At 47.0% G+C, this 13,041-nt stretch overlaps 1 protein-coding gene across 2 annotated transcripts in view; it reads left to right on the top strand.

The window, feature by feature from the left end:
- Cdhr3 (cadherin-related family member 3) overlaps positions 1–13,041 on the top strand; it is a 60,742-nt gene that overhangs the window by 17,667 nt on the left and 30,034 nt on the right. For both annotated transcript variants that reach the window (XM_087554941.1, XM_087554940.1), the window contains exons 5-6: positions 6,944–7,038; positions 7,821–7,925. In XM_087554941.1, the coding sequence (XP_087411067.1) occupies positions 6,944–7,038; positions 7,821–7,925 (200 nt within the window). The remainder of the gene's footprint in view (positions 1–6,943; positions 7,039–7,820; positions 7,926–13,041) is intronic.

The following is a 13,041-nucleotide window of genomic DNA, read 5'->3' as shown; positions in this document are numbered from 1 at the left end:
CATATGTTCTGAAAACGTGGTGTACACTTTACTCCTAGACTCACTTCCTTTAGACCAGCCACACTGAAGGTGCTATTGGAGCCAAGCACATGGGCTGATGTGGGTGCTCAGGTCACATCTTGATACAGTTATGTCCTCTGGGGTCCTTCTGTGTCCTGATGCAGGTACAGGTAGAGCTGGGATCCAGAGTCTGCACACAAAGGAAAAGACACTGTGCTTGTGAATGCTCAGATTTCTAGCTTTCTTCTGGCACCCACACAGTATTTTCCTACCTGGTGAAGGGGGCTTGCACTCCCACCCTCCCTGCGTCTGTCTCATTGTCAATGGCCTCCTTGGAGACTCTGGGGAAACTAATAGGTTTTGCAGCCGGAGGCAGAGCAGTCTAGTGCACAGTCCTTTCATTAAGGGGCTTTCTCAGACCCTTCCATTAAGGAAGGCCTTTTGGATGAAACGAAGTGTGCTTTGTCTTCACCGGGGCAGACAAAAGATTAAATTAAAAGGGCAATGACCTCACTGTCAGTAGAGCAACAGAACACTCTCTTACGTCTTCTTGCTCGTGGCTCTGAGGGGCGCCCAGCCATTCCTTCTTCCCATGAGTACTCTCTGCTGAACGGACCCATGGAGTTCATGAGTAGATGGCATATTTACCTATCTATTAACTGTTGTTGTGTAGGGAGTGTGCATGTGAAGGTCAGAGAACTGCTTGGAGGAATTGTGCTCAGGGAGTTCAGGGATTGGTGGGTTTGGGTAGGTTTTCAAGTCTGGAAGGGGGCTCAGAGCTTTTACCCTACACGGCCATGATGCCTCCCCCTTTCCTTCCTGATAGCTTTCCCAGCGCATGCCTCCCACAATATGTCCTGCCTGGGAACACTGAAGTCACCCCTTGATGTCACAGTAAAAGTCACTGTACTCTAGGTCTTCATATGAGGCTCACAGAGGAAAAGCCCTTGGTCTCAGACGATTCCATCCCCAGACCCACAGCTGCTGGTGACTGTGCATGCTTCTGGGGAGACCCTCTGGTCAATGGAAATTGTTGCCCTTAAGACTGGCAGAGCCTGGGTCATGGAGACAGGACTCAAGACTCCTCAGGGCTTTCTTCCCAAAGAAGGGACAGCTTTATCAGTAAGGCTTAATAGACATTAGTAAGTCAGCTTTGGGCACTGAAGACATAGCTCAATCCTCAGAGTGCTTGCCTAACATGCACAAAGCCCCGGGTTGAGTCCTTAGGATGCCATAAAATCTGTTATATAGCAAGTTGGAGGCCAGCCTGGGACACATGAAATGCTGTCTCAAAAACAACAAATAAGCGAGCGCTATAAAATTCCCAGTGCACAAATTTGTCAACGTCTCTTAAAAACACTTCAGTGGCTGCCATCCCCACTTAGCTTCTCCGCACAGACAGATGCCAGGGTATGCCACAGTGGGGCAGCTTTACCTCGGTGTTGTCTTCTTCAGTAAAGTCTTCCTTCCTCCTCCCCTCATCTGCCACTCCAGAGCTGGAATGGGAATAGCGTAGAAGAAAAGAGAAAGGGGAATGGATGGGGTTTTTGTTCATTTTGTTTACTTGCTTCACAATATTCAGCTTACATCGAGAAGTCTAACAGACACGTGGCACTGTATTTGTAACCCTCCCGGGCTGATTGAAAGACCCCATTCGGTGAGGATGGGTTTGTGTGTAAGGAACTCCCAAGAGCAAGTTCTCAGCAGAAAGGAGATTTATTTGCCCCAAAGGGACAGAGGACAGGGAATAAGAGACAAAGACAGGAGACAGAGGATGAGGGGGAAAGGGAAGGGAGAGGACTGTTTCTGGATAGAGAGGAGACAGATGCGGCCCATAGACAAATGACAGTTTATGAAGGTAAAAAAGGAAACCCCATGTTAGGAGGAGGTGTTTAATTTTAATTGGACATGCTAATTAGGGTGGTCAAAGAGGTCTTTTGACTGCTGGACTTCTATACTTTGATAGCTGGACCTTGGTTGTCAGCCCCAGGAGGAGGAAGTAGCCAAAGGGAATAGACTTTGGTGGCTTTAGGAGTATAATCTAATGGTTTCAGCAAGGCAGGGGCTGGGGGAGAGATGGAGAGAACAAGGCCTTCCAAAGCCGCGTACTCCAATGAGCTAATGTACCTGGTGCAGGGGTAGGGTAGGAGGGTACCGAATTCAGTGTCTTGAAGTATCATTGTTATATCCTGGACAAGGACTCTTGCTTCCATCTGGAAACTGGCTCAACGTGGCATGGATACCCTGTTCCTAGGAGACAAGGCTGAATTCATGTTGATCTTTGCACTGAAGGGCTGACAGCCAGGGATGGCTGGGCAAGACACCCCTCGTTATATCGCCAGCTGCTCCCACACTGTAGCAAGGAGCGAGAGAAGAGGTTGCTGGCCCCCTGGGAGCTGACATTTCTGGAAACTGGGCCACCTCACCTTCCCTCTGGCTAAACCGAAAGCACTCTGCAGAGAGAATAGGGCAGGAAGGATGGCCTGTGTCTTCCAAGAGGAAGTTTTTGTGACCAAGGGCAACAAGGAGTCACCAAGAGCCTACAAACAGAACAGTGGGAGGCAGGCAGGGATAGTCCCAGAGGAAAGCAGAGAGCTTGTCTAACAAGCATTTGTTCGCTGAATTGATCTGATTACTCAGGACTTTTCTCAGCCAGGACTGGGGCAGAGAGGGGCTGCAGTTGTTTTTCATTCTATTTAATTTCTGTTTTCCAAGAATGAATATCAAGGGAGAGCTTTGATTAAACAAGCCTTTAAAAAGGAGGCAAGAATGCCAGGTTTTACAGAAAGCCTTACTGAGTTGCTGGCAGGGGGCCACATGACACAATATTTCTAGTCTACAGTATTATCTTCTTTCTGAGCACTGCGTGGCCTGTGAACAAAGCGTGGAGACTGAGGGAATCAAGAATTAGCCTAGCACTGATTATACATATATACATAAACACATACATACATACATGCATGCATGTATACATACATACATACATGCATGCATACATACATAAACACATACATACGTGCATGCATACATGCATGCATGCATGCGTACATACATACATAAACACATACATACACACATGCATGCATACAGACATACATACATTCACACATGTAAAGATTATCGAGATTCCAGGGAATCAGCATAATGGAAATGAAGAGGAAACCCTCAGGCTCCCAGTCTCTGCTCACCAATGCCAGTTCTACCTGTTGCTGTTTCTTTGACGCTTGTTCAGCAGTTGTTGAGACTATAGGCTAGACTCATGGTTTCATAGCCACATATAGCATTACCACACTTAAACAAAATGGAGGGCATGATAATTGCTTTAAGATTTTTGATGCTGCTATGGTTGGCTCTGAGATACCAAAGGATCTCGCTTTGAAATGCAGGCTGACCTGGACTCCAAGGCAATGGTCCCAGCTCTGTCCTGCTGGCATTACAGATGCACAAGAGCTTACTCTGCTTTTTAAGAGAGTTTTCAGAGATGGGAATGTCGGTCTCTCATCAGTGAGAAATTACAAGGAAGAAAACCCCATTTTTGAATCTCTAACAAAACCCCACTGAGCATCTGTGTGGGAGCAGCTTCTGTTACACGATGGGACTATGGACACAAAGGACACCTTTTCCTTTGGGACCTTACTCTAATTTTTAAGGTGCTGGGGTCGGGGAGAGGGATTGAACTTGGGGCCTTATATATGTGAGGCAAAAACTATACCCCTGAGCTGCACCTTCATAACAGGATCTTACATTTTGGCTGAACAGTAGAAGCTACCACCCAGTATGGGTCCAGCATGTTCGAAGCATTGTCATAGCACTGTGGCGGTTTGAAAAAGAATGGCCCCCAAAGGCCCATATATGTGAATGTTTAGTCACTAGGGAGTGCAAGTATTTGAAAGGATTAGAAGGATTGGGAGCTGTGGTCTTGTTGGAGTAAGTGTGGGCCTGTTGGGGGAAGTGTGCTACTGGGGGTGGACTTTAAGATTCCAAAAGCCTGGGGCTGGGGATTTAGCTCAGTGGTAGAGCGCTTACCTAGGAAGCACAAGGCCCTGGGTTCGGTCCCCAGCTCCAAAAAAAAAAGAACCAAAAAAAAAAAAAAAAAGATTCCAAAAGCCTACACTAGGCCCAGTGCCTCCCCCTCTGTAAGATGTAGCTCTCAGCTACTGCTCCAAAGCCAGAGCTGCCTCCTGCTCTCTGCCGTGATAATCATGGACTAAGCCTCTGAAACTGCAAGCCACTCCCAAATGAATGCTTCTTTCTTTTATGAGTTTCCTTGGTCATGGTGTCCAAGGTCAGCAATAGAACAGTGGCTAAGACAAGCAGGTTGTAGATTCCTCCAGGGCTAGGCTTTGCTGTTATCATCCTACACAAACTCAGAGATCTAGAAATGGTGGAACCAAGAGTCAATTCTTGAGGCCTTTCTCCAGAATCACATACATACTTTACTATCCCAGTTTGTGACATCATATCTCAAATGTGTCTAAGAGGTTTTGGTTCCTATAATTGCCTATATTGATTCCCCTTGCAGTGCCTCACCAGTAGTATTCTGTTCCCTTAGTTTGCCATAAGTGTTTAAAGGCAAAGCATATTTGCTGTCTCTGTATCCCAACGTCCCCACTGCTTAGAACCCAATAGATAGATTTGTCCCCCAGAATTTTATAGTGTACACATAATGATTCTGATTCTGATGCATGTAGTAAATGTCCCCATCACACTCAGCATGGGCCTCTGATGGTTGACATGTGAGGATTTCCTACAGGGAAGACTCAGCCCAAAGACACAGGACTCCTCTACATGTAGGTAGCTTATGGCCAATCTACTGCTGTTCAGGCAAAGAACCACAGAAATGATAAGGCTTGCAAAGTTGAACCTACAATGGAGAGGGGGGACTAGTCCTGAGAGAAAGTCCCAGAAGAGTACTTCCTGGCATTGCCCACCTGTCCCCTCTTGAAACTGGGCAAAAACCCCTAAATGAACACCAAGAGGATTTTGTTAAATAAATCCACATTTAAAATGCTGTGCTGTCATGAGCTAACTATGAGGAACAGTCAGATTTAAGGAACGAGTCTTAGAGCATCACATCCAGATCACACTTGGTCTCTTCCTATTTCAGAAGTTGATCCAGGTTGATAGGAGACAGAAGGCTATGAGGAAACACTCAAGACAGAAATAAAAAGAACACAATATTGCCATTTGATTATCACATCATCTTGAGATTTTAGACGGTGTGTATTTGCACAGAAAGAGCAGGAGGTAATCCATCAAAATGATTAGATTTCACACATGAATTTCAGCTAGTGACTTTTTAATATTTCTTCTGTCTTCTCCCATTTTGTGTAAATGTATGCTCATTACAACTAGAAAAATATCATTATATAACAAACAGAAAATAAATAGTTCTCAAACATGGTTTAAAGACCCTTTATTGGCCCAAGATGAAGCCTTTAATCTATTTTCTGGCCACTCTTTTTTGGTCATAGGAACTCCACATTGATCACACACCGCATCGTTGGTTGGAGACCTTGGCTATATGTTTTTGATCCTAGACTTTGGGGCCCATAGTTCTGGTTTCAAACCTTCAACTGTTTATTGAACTCATCATCTAAGGCCTTGGGGATAGATCACCTCTCATCTTAGCCATAGTTAATAAGGCCTCCTAACCTCAGAGCCCTTTGCAATAAAAGGTTATAAAGTATGTTCTTATTGCCCCTCATAGTTAACAGTGTGAATTCTCTTTCAGATTTTCCAATGGAAAGTGTAGCCTTTGTTTGCCTTTGTTTGTGGGTTCTTTTTTCTTCCATGCTTCTCCACCCTTCCAACCCCCTAACACTAGATAAGAGAGAAAAAAGGATAAAGGGGAGAGGGGGATGTTCTTATCATTGGACTACTTCTTGATGACTAGGGTATCAAGTTCCTTGGGGGTAAGTTTGATCTTTGTCATCAGGATATCTAATTTCTTCTTTGTGCACTACAATTACTTAACAAACCTCGACCAACAGTAACCAATAGCAACCAACCAACAGCCAACAGCCAACAGTCAACAGCAGAAAGGAGTGGAGCCATTGGTATTGTCCCTAAGTGACAAGGCAAGAGAAGGATCAGATCATGTACTCAGCCCATCTGATGCAAGCCCTTCTCCCACTTCCTTGACTCCATATCCCAGGCAAGGAAGCCATCTTGATGAACACCTGTAGAGGAACACAGCCATGGTCCTCCTGTGGCCTGGACCTTAGTGGGTTCTATGCATGAGCCTATGTGTTTCTATTAGATTTCATGGGTGTGACAGACAGTTGTTAAGTGAGTAGCACTGGTATCAAGACAACAAAAGTCTTCAACTACCCACATATGTGAAGACTAGGTTTATTAGTGGCCCTTTAGCCGGATAAAATTTGGGAGCAGTGTATCCTCAACTCTAAGTCCTGCTGTCTCCCACATTCTCAAGTCATGACTGTCTCTTCTCTAACTTTTTATCATTTCAATGAATGATGCTTGGGTACGTGTTTGTACTTTCTAATTGACAACTCTTTCAAGAATAAACACAAGGTCTCATTCATGCTGGGCATGGTCCTAATATCTAACATGGCATAGGCGTGCGTAAGCACCTAAGTGTTGATTAAAGTCAAGGGCTGGTGTTAGAGCCTGGTAAGCAAAAGTCAGAAGACAGGGGCATGAAGAGGAAGACTAGCAGCAGAACTTACCTGGGCAGGGACCCTTTGGTAAGTTTTCAGTAGTTGGAATAGCACTTTAGAGAGTCTTCATCAGAGGCAGGCATTCAGACCAACCACATCTAAAGGTCTTTCTCCTCAGCAGCCATGAAGTCTCAGAACTGCTTATCTAGGCACTGTCTGAAATCATTCAAAATGTTGTACATACCAAGAGTACCAAACAGGACAGAAGCAAACACACCTAAGGCTATGCTGACCTAATATAACTTTCCCTTGTTGTGCAGTACTTCCTCATTTCTCCCTCGAAGAACTTCAGAATGTCTGCTAATGGCACCCTCTTCTCCACCACAGAACTGGACTTTGAAGCAGGGCACAAAAGGTAACCTTACCAATGACCTTCCCTGATGTATAGCTATCCAAAACTCAAGAAAGGACTAGCCAGATTCCAACAGGGTGTTGGGTCCCTGAGCAACCTGGGCTATGGCTAGTTCAGATTCAGCAGGCTGAAAACTCTGGTCAGACACAGGCAGAGCAATAGATCATGGTGTAGGGGAGGGCATTCCCAGAACTGGGGACCAGGAGAGAGAGGACAGGGCCTGGGGCATCAAAGGATGCAAGTATGACAAGAAAGCATCTGAAGAGAGGCCAGGCTTTGGGAAGGAAGCCATAGGCCTTGGGAAAGCCAGGTGAGGCCTTTGGCTCTTTCCTAGTCAAGAGAAGTAGAGTAGTTATTGATGACAGAGTATAGGTCCATGGTGGAGTGCTTACCTAATGTACAGGAGGTTCTGGCTTCCATAACCAGCATCTCAAATGAATGAATGAATGAATGAATGAATGAATGAAATGGGAGCCTTGTGTTCTTGAGAGTGCAGCAGGCCCATTGCAGGGACATTGTAAAGGCAAAGGCTTGGCTGACTTGAGTAGGCATTTGTCCAGGGAGGTAGTAGCCATGAAAAAAACACTCCAGACTGAGAAATGAGCAAGTAGGCCTCGTGGCTAGAGAGGAGCAGAGGCCACATTTGACCCTTGGAAGCTGTATAAGCAGCAGGCAGCTGGAAAGGGGGCCGCCCACTTCACGTCATCCACTGTGGTCTTTCCCATTCCTCTTTGTACTGGGGTCAGCAAAGCTTGTTTCTCTAACTTGGAATTTTCCCCTGGCAGCTTCCACCTCCTTGTGGGAGTAAGAGACAGTAGGGACCTTGAAGCTTCCACAGCACTTCAGGTGACTATTGTGAACATCAATGATGAGATCCCACTCTTTACCAGGTAAGCCTAAGAGCAAGCCGACCTCACGTGGTCGACTTCCACAGCCCTCTTGGACACACTCATGACTAAACACAGAGATGTGCTTTGCCATGGCCTAAACAAGCGATGGGAAGGAGAGCTCTCTAGTGTCCTTCATGCCTCTCAGCCCCATGTTCCCCTTCACTCCCCACACATCCTGACCCACCACATTCACATACACCACGGCACTGTGGACATGGTAGAGAGAGGGGTGGAGTTGAGCACAATACTCCTGTGTGTCACTGTACACACAGAGGAAGTAAAGGCAAGACAGGCACTTGTTTACCAAAGTGCCCCATATTAATAGAACCCTAATACCATAATGGTGACCTAAGGTCACTGGCATACCAAAGTTTCTTCTTGGCTTGTGGATCCAGAAAGACACCTGGCTGTATCTGCTGCTTCCACATAGAGGTGAGATGAGGGAAAGGCTGTATGTGTATTAGGAAAGAGGGTGGATCTGTCCTCAACCTGGGCCCAAAAGAAGGCCGTGGCCTACTGCACACAGGGATTCAGGAAGATACCTTGGGATTCATAGCCAACAGATGACCTAAGCAGCCTGACTTCCTGCTACCCTGAGTAGGTACCTGTCCCAACCACAGGGAAACAGCACCATCTTGTGCTTGGGGGTCAGCAGCATTCATGGCTGTGGATGAATAGAGCACAAGCTACTCGAGCAAACGTAAAGGCAGGAGGCAGCTATTATCTGAGAATGAAAAGTAAACCTAGAGCCGGAAAGATGGCAGAGCAGTAAAGAGTGCTTGTGGCCTCTTATGGAGGACCACAGTCCAGTGTGTCAGATTCCAGAACCTACAGTAGGCAGCTCACAATAGCTTATAACGTCAGCCCCAGGGGATCCAATACTCTCTTTTAGCCTCCTCAAGAACCTGTACTCGTGTGCACACACACACACTTACACACACACACACACACACACACACACATACACACATAAACACACAGAGATAAATAAAATAAATCTTTAAACATATTAAAAATAAATGAAAACATTTGAAAAAGCCACAAGCATGAGAGCAAGGTCAAGTGCTTGCAAAAAACATTTTAAGAGTACTGGAGGGAAGGTTCAGTGGGTAGAGTATGTTCCATCCCAAGAGTCCATGCCCAAAAGCTGGGTGTGCTTGCACACTTATAAATCCCTGTGCTGGGGAGACAGACACAGACAAACCTGGGGCTCACCAGGCAGACAAGTGTACTTGGCGAAAAGCACTGTTTCTAAAAAAGGAAAACGGGTGGACAGCTCTGAGAAGTGGCATCCAAGGAAGTTCTCGGCTTCCAAATGCATATGTGCCCGCACAGCACACATAACAACCTGCAATCACATATGAAAAGAAACATGCTTTAAGACTGGGAGCTATTAAGCCTGTTGAATCCCCCAGACTAACCTCATGTCACTTTGCAGGCAAGCCACAGTTGAAAAGTTTCTGGTCATTTGCACTAGTCCCAGACCAATCCTAGTATTGTAAGTAATCTTCCCCCAGGGTCTTTCCCTCCGTGCCCAGTACTGGGTTCCAGAGAGCCTGGGCATTTCTACAGATGGCGTAGCCTAGAAACACAGCAGTAGGTTGAGAAACCATTGTGATATACAGAGTTCAAACTCGGGCTGAGTCATTGGCCCACACAGCTCTGTGTATTCACCCAAAAAATCTAGGAAGGTGATAGCTATGGGGTTGGCAATCAAAGAGCCTGAGACAGTCTCCACAGCACAGATAAAAAAACAAACTGATAGGATAGCTAAGAGAATCAAGTTCTCCTCTGGGCACCAACCTGCTCTGTACTGTGTCTTCTTTTTTTTTTTTTTTTTTTTGGTTCTTTTTTTTCGGAGCTGGGGACCGAACTGTACTGTGTCTTCTAAAATGCAGCCGTTAGCAATCTGGCAGAGAAGGGAAATGACCACCCAGAGGACAGCTTCAAACTCCGTGGTTCTCACTTGTAATTTTAGAGATGGACCTTTTAGGCTCTGAGTCAGCTTTGCTCCAGCGTTCACGGACGCCATCGCTGTGTGTCTACAGGAGCTTAGGCTCTAGAGAGGGCCGGACACCACTCATTTTGCTCAGGGTGTTCACTTACAAGCAACCCCATCCCTCAACAGTTGAAAGGATGCAGTTGGGGTTACACTGGGTGCTGAATCGAGAGCTCGCCCGACCCCTTGCATTCCTTGTCTCTCAAAACCTCTGCCAGTACAAACCATAAACTCTCTGATCGTGGATTACGAGATTGAATCTTCAAGCTGACTCGGGTATTACCCAGTCTGAGTGTGCGGCAGCCACGGCAGATGTGGAATCAGCCCTTCCTCTTTACGTCTGGCTAAGGCCGCCGCTGTGAGTGCTGTTTCTGTTGTTGAGACTGTCTCCCCATCTCGCCCCTGAGCGGAGATGTCTGACGGTCTGCTTCGTGGGTGTGATGTGTATGCTGGGAGGCTGAAACCACCGGCAGATTTGCTCTTTCCCTGCATGTGGCGCTGACTGAAGATCATTTTATTTCAGATGCCAGCAAGTAGCTCTTCCCCACTCTGCCTGGTGTCTTTGTACTCGCTGGAAGTCCTGTTGTAAGGGTGCCTGGCAGTGCCTTCCTGCATACTCACCCACCGTGAGGAAATGGCCCCCCTTCGCACAGAGAACGTGGTCACCGGCCCCACCTGCTGTGGCCCTGAGTTCTGGCAGCCAGGTGTAGTAAGGAGCTGAGTGTGAGATATGAATAATAATCATATTTATTCTCTCTGTTCTGGTAGACCTGAAATTCGGCCATTTTGTTAGATAGATGTAGGTATAAGTTGAGATATATTTTTTGACAGACATGAATCTTAGATTCCCCAAATCAAATACTAAAACTTTTTATCTTCTGCCACTCTTGCTACCAGAGCAACCCAGGAAAGATTGGCATGAGAGCTTGAGGCAGTGTCCCCAACAGTCAGCCCTGTTCCTTTCATGGGGACTTGGCACACCCGGCATGTACTATAGAGGCTTCAGAGCAGGGTTTAAGCTGCACGTCTGGACTTGGACCAGATACTTCTCTGTGACAGGGCTATCCTGTGTGAAGGAGTGTGGTTAGCAGCATCTCCCCCAATGTGGGAGAGCAACTCCATCCCCAGGTCATGACAATCAAAAAACTGTGTCCAAGTATACTCATCTCCCCGCTTGGAACTACTGCCTAGAAGGAGTCTAAGATGGGGTTAGGGACATATTCTTCCTATGTTGTCTTCGTGCTGCCCTAGGAAACTCAAGTCACCTCAGACACTGGAGACTGAATGCACATCCCTGGGTCTTCAGAGGGCGTTCAGGTCTCCAGTAACTGCTCAGCAATCTACATCCCCTTGAGCTCACTGATGCTGGCATCGCTGCTCCGGGGAGTAATGTTGAAAGCCAGGACCAGCCTGTGCAGGTCTTCTCTTCTCGTGATAAAACATTACAGCCGAGGCAACTTACACAAAGAGGGGTTTTATCAGAGCTTATGGTTCTAGAGAATAAGAGTCCATCACCATCCCAGCAGGAAAACATGACAGGAAAACATGACAGCAGACAGGCACAGCAGCTAGAGTAACAGTGGAACGTTCACACCTCTAACTTCAAACTGGAAGCAGAGATCAAACTGGGAAGGGGGGAGTCTTTGGAAACCTCAAAGCCTGCCCCTAGTGACTTCCTCCAATGAGGCCACACCCTCTAAGCCCTCCCCCATCTGAAAAGCACCAAACTGCTGTGGGGAAGATTTTATCATTCAGACCACCAAGCATCCTTGTGACGCTGGCTGGGAAGTTACTAGACCCAGTCTAGTAGATGGAAGAAAAACCATCCTGCATTAGAAACAAGGTTCTGTTGGTTGTAGAAGACAAGATTACCTCTCTCCTCTGACTCTGTGTCTGGTTCCTGCTGTCCCTGACTTTGCTGGGTTAGCCCACCAAAGTCATGGACTCTTCAGGACACTGGGCAAGGAGGCCCAAGCACTGGAGCTACCTTTTGAACAAAATAAGCTTGCTCCTCCCCAACAATGAGACATATGGTGAAAGAGCACTCCTTGTGCGTGATCTTGGGCCTAGGTTTCAGGGCGGGGCACATGGGGTAGGCTAGTGTGAGGTCCTGGCTTCAGATGGTCTCTGCTTCTGAGTCCAGCCTGTAGCTCTCTCTTCTATTTCCTCTGGCACTCCCTGCGGGATAGCTGTGGTGAGCCGGGCAGCAGCCAAGTGATTTGAGCCCCCAACATGAAGGCAGCCATTTAGAGCAGAGATGAAGATTGCCTCTCTTCAAGGAGGGACCACATGGGGAAGTGGCACCTTAAGAAAGGGAAATTAAAGGTGACTCTGCCCCTCTGCTGGCCTTTTACAAAAGCATGGAGGTCTGAGAAAGGTCAGTAAATGGGCATGTGGAGTTACATTATGCACAGTGCCTCTTGGAGAACAATACGGTGACTTCTGACTGACAGGGGCTTAGAGAGCTGGCCTTGTGGTGAGTGCCACCTGGAAAGATGCCCAGGTTCCATGTGGAAAAGTTGTTTCCTCCGGGGGAGGAGGATGAAGAGGAGAGAAGAGGAGGAGGAGTGGGATGAGGAGGAAGAGAAGGAGGAGGGGGAAGAGGAGGAGGAAGAGGAAGAGGAGGAGGAAGAAGAGGAAGAGGAGGAGGAAGAAGAAGAGGAGGAGGGGGAGGGGGAGGAGGAGGAGGAGGAGGAGGAGGAGGAGGAGAAGAAGAAGAAGAAGAAGAAGAAGAAGAAGAAGAAGAAGAAGAAGAAGAAGAAGAAGAAGAAGAAGAAGAAGAAGAAGAAGAAGAAGAAGAAGAAATAAACAAAGACCAGAGATTCTAGTGTAGACAGTACTGGGCTTCTGGCATCACCCACAGGGTGGGAGTCAAGCACAAATTAATAAGCCTGGGGCTCTGAACATCTTGTCCAGATGGGTTTTTAAAAACAATCCAGACACCTTTTGAACAGAAACTGGGAGGAGAAAAGCTGACTGGGTAGAGGACGAATCTTTATGGGAGGGGATGTTAGGGGAGGAAAGGCCTCAGGCAGGCAGGCAGGCAGGCAGCGGCTGTGACCATCTAAATTGCTACAGTAATAGCCTGGCATTCTTCGTATCTGCAAGGATGTGATC

Source organism: Rattus norvegicus, chromosome 6 (genome assembly GCF_021556685.1).
Source record: "Rattus norvegicus strain SHRSP/BbbUtx chromosome 6, alternate assembly SHRSP_T2T, whole genome shotgun sequence".
NCBI classification, from domain to species: Eukaryota; Metazoa; Chordata; class Mammalia; order Rodentia; family Muridae; genus Rattus; species Rattus norvegicus.
The sequence above is the reverse complement of the archived record's forward strand: the minus strand, read 5'-3'. Positions and strand labels throughout refer to the sequence as shown.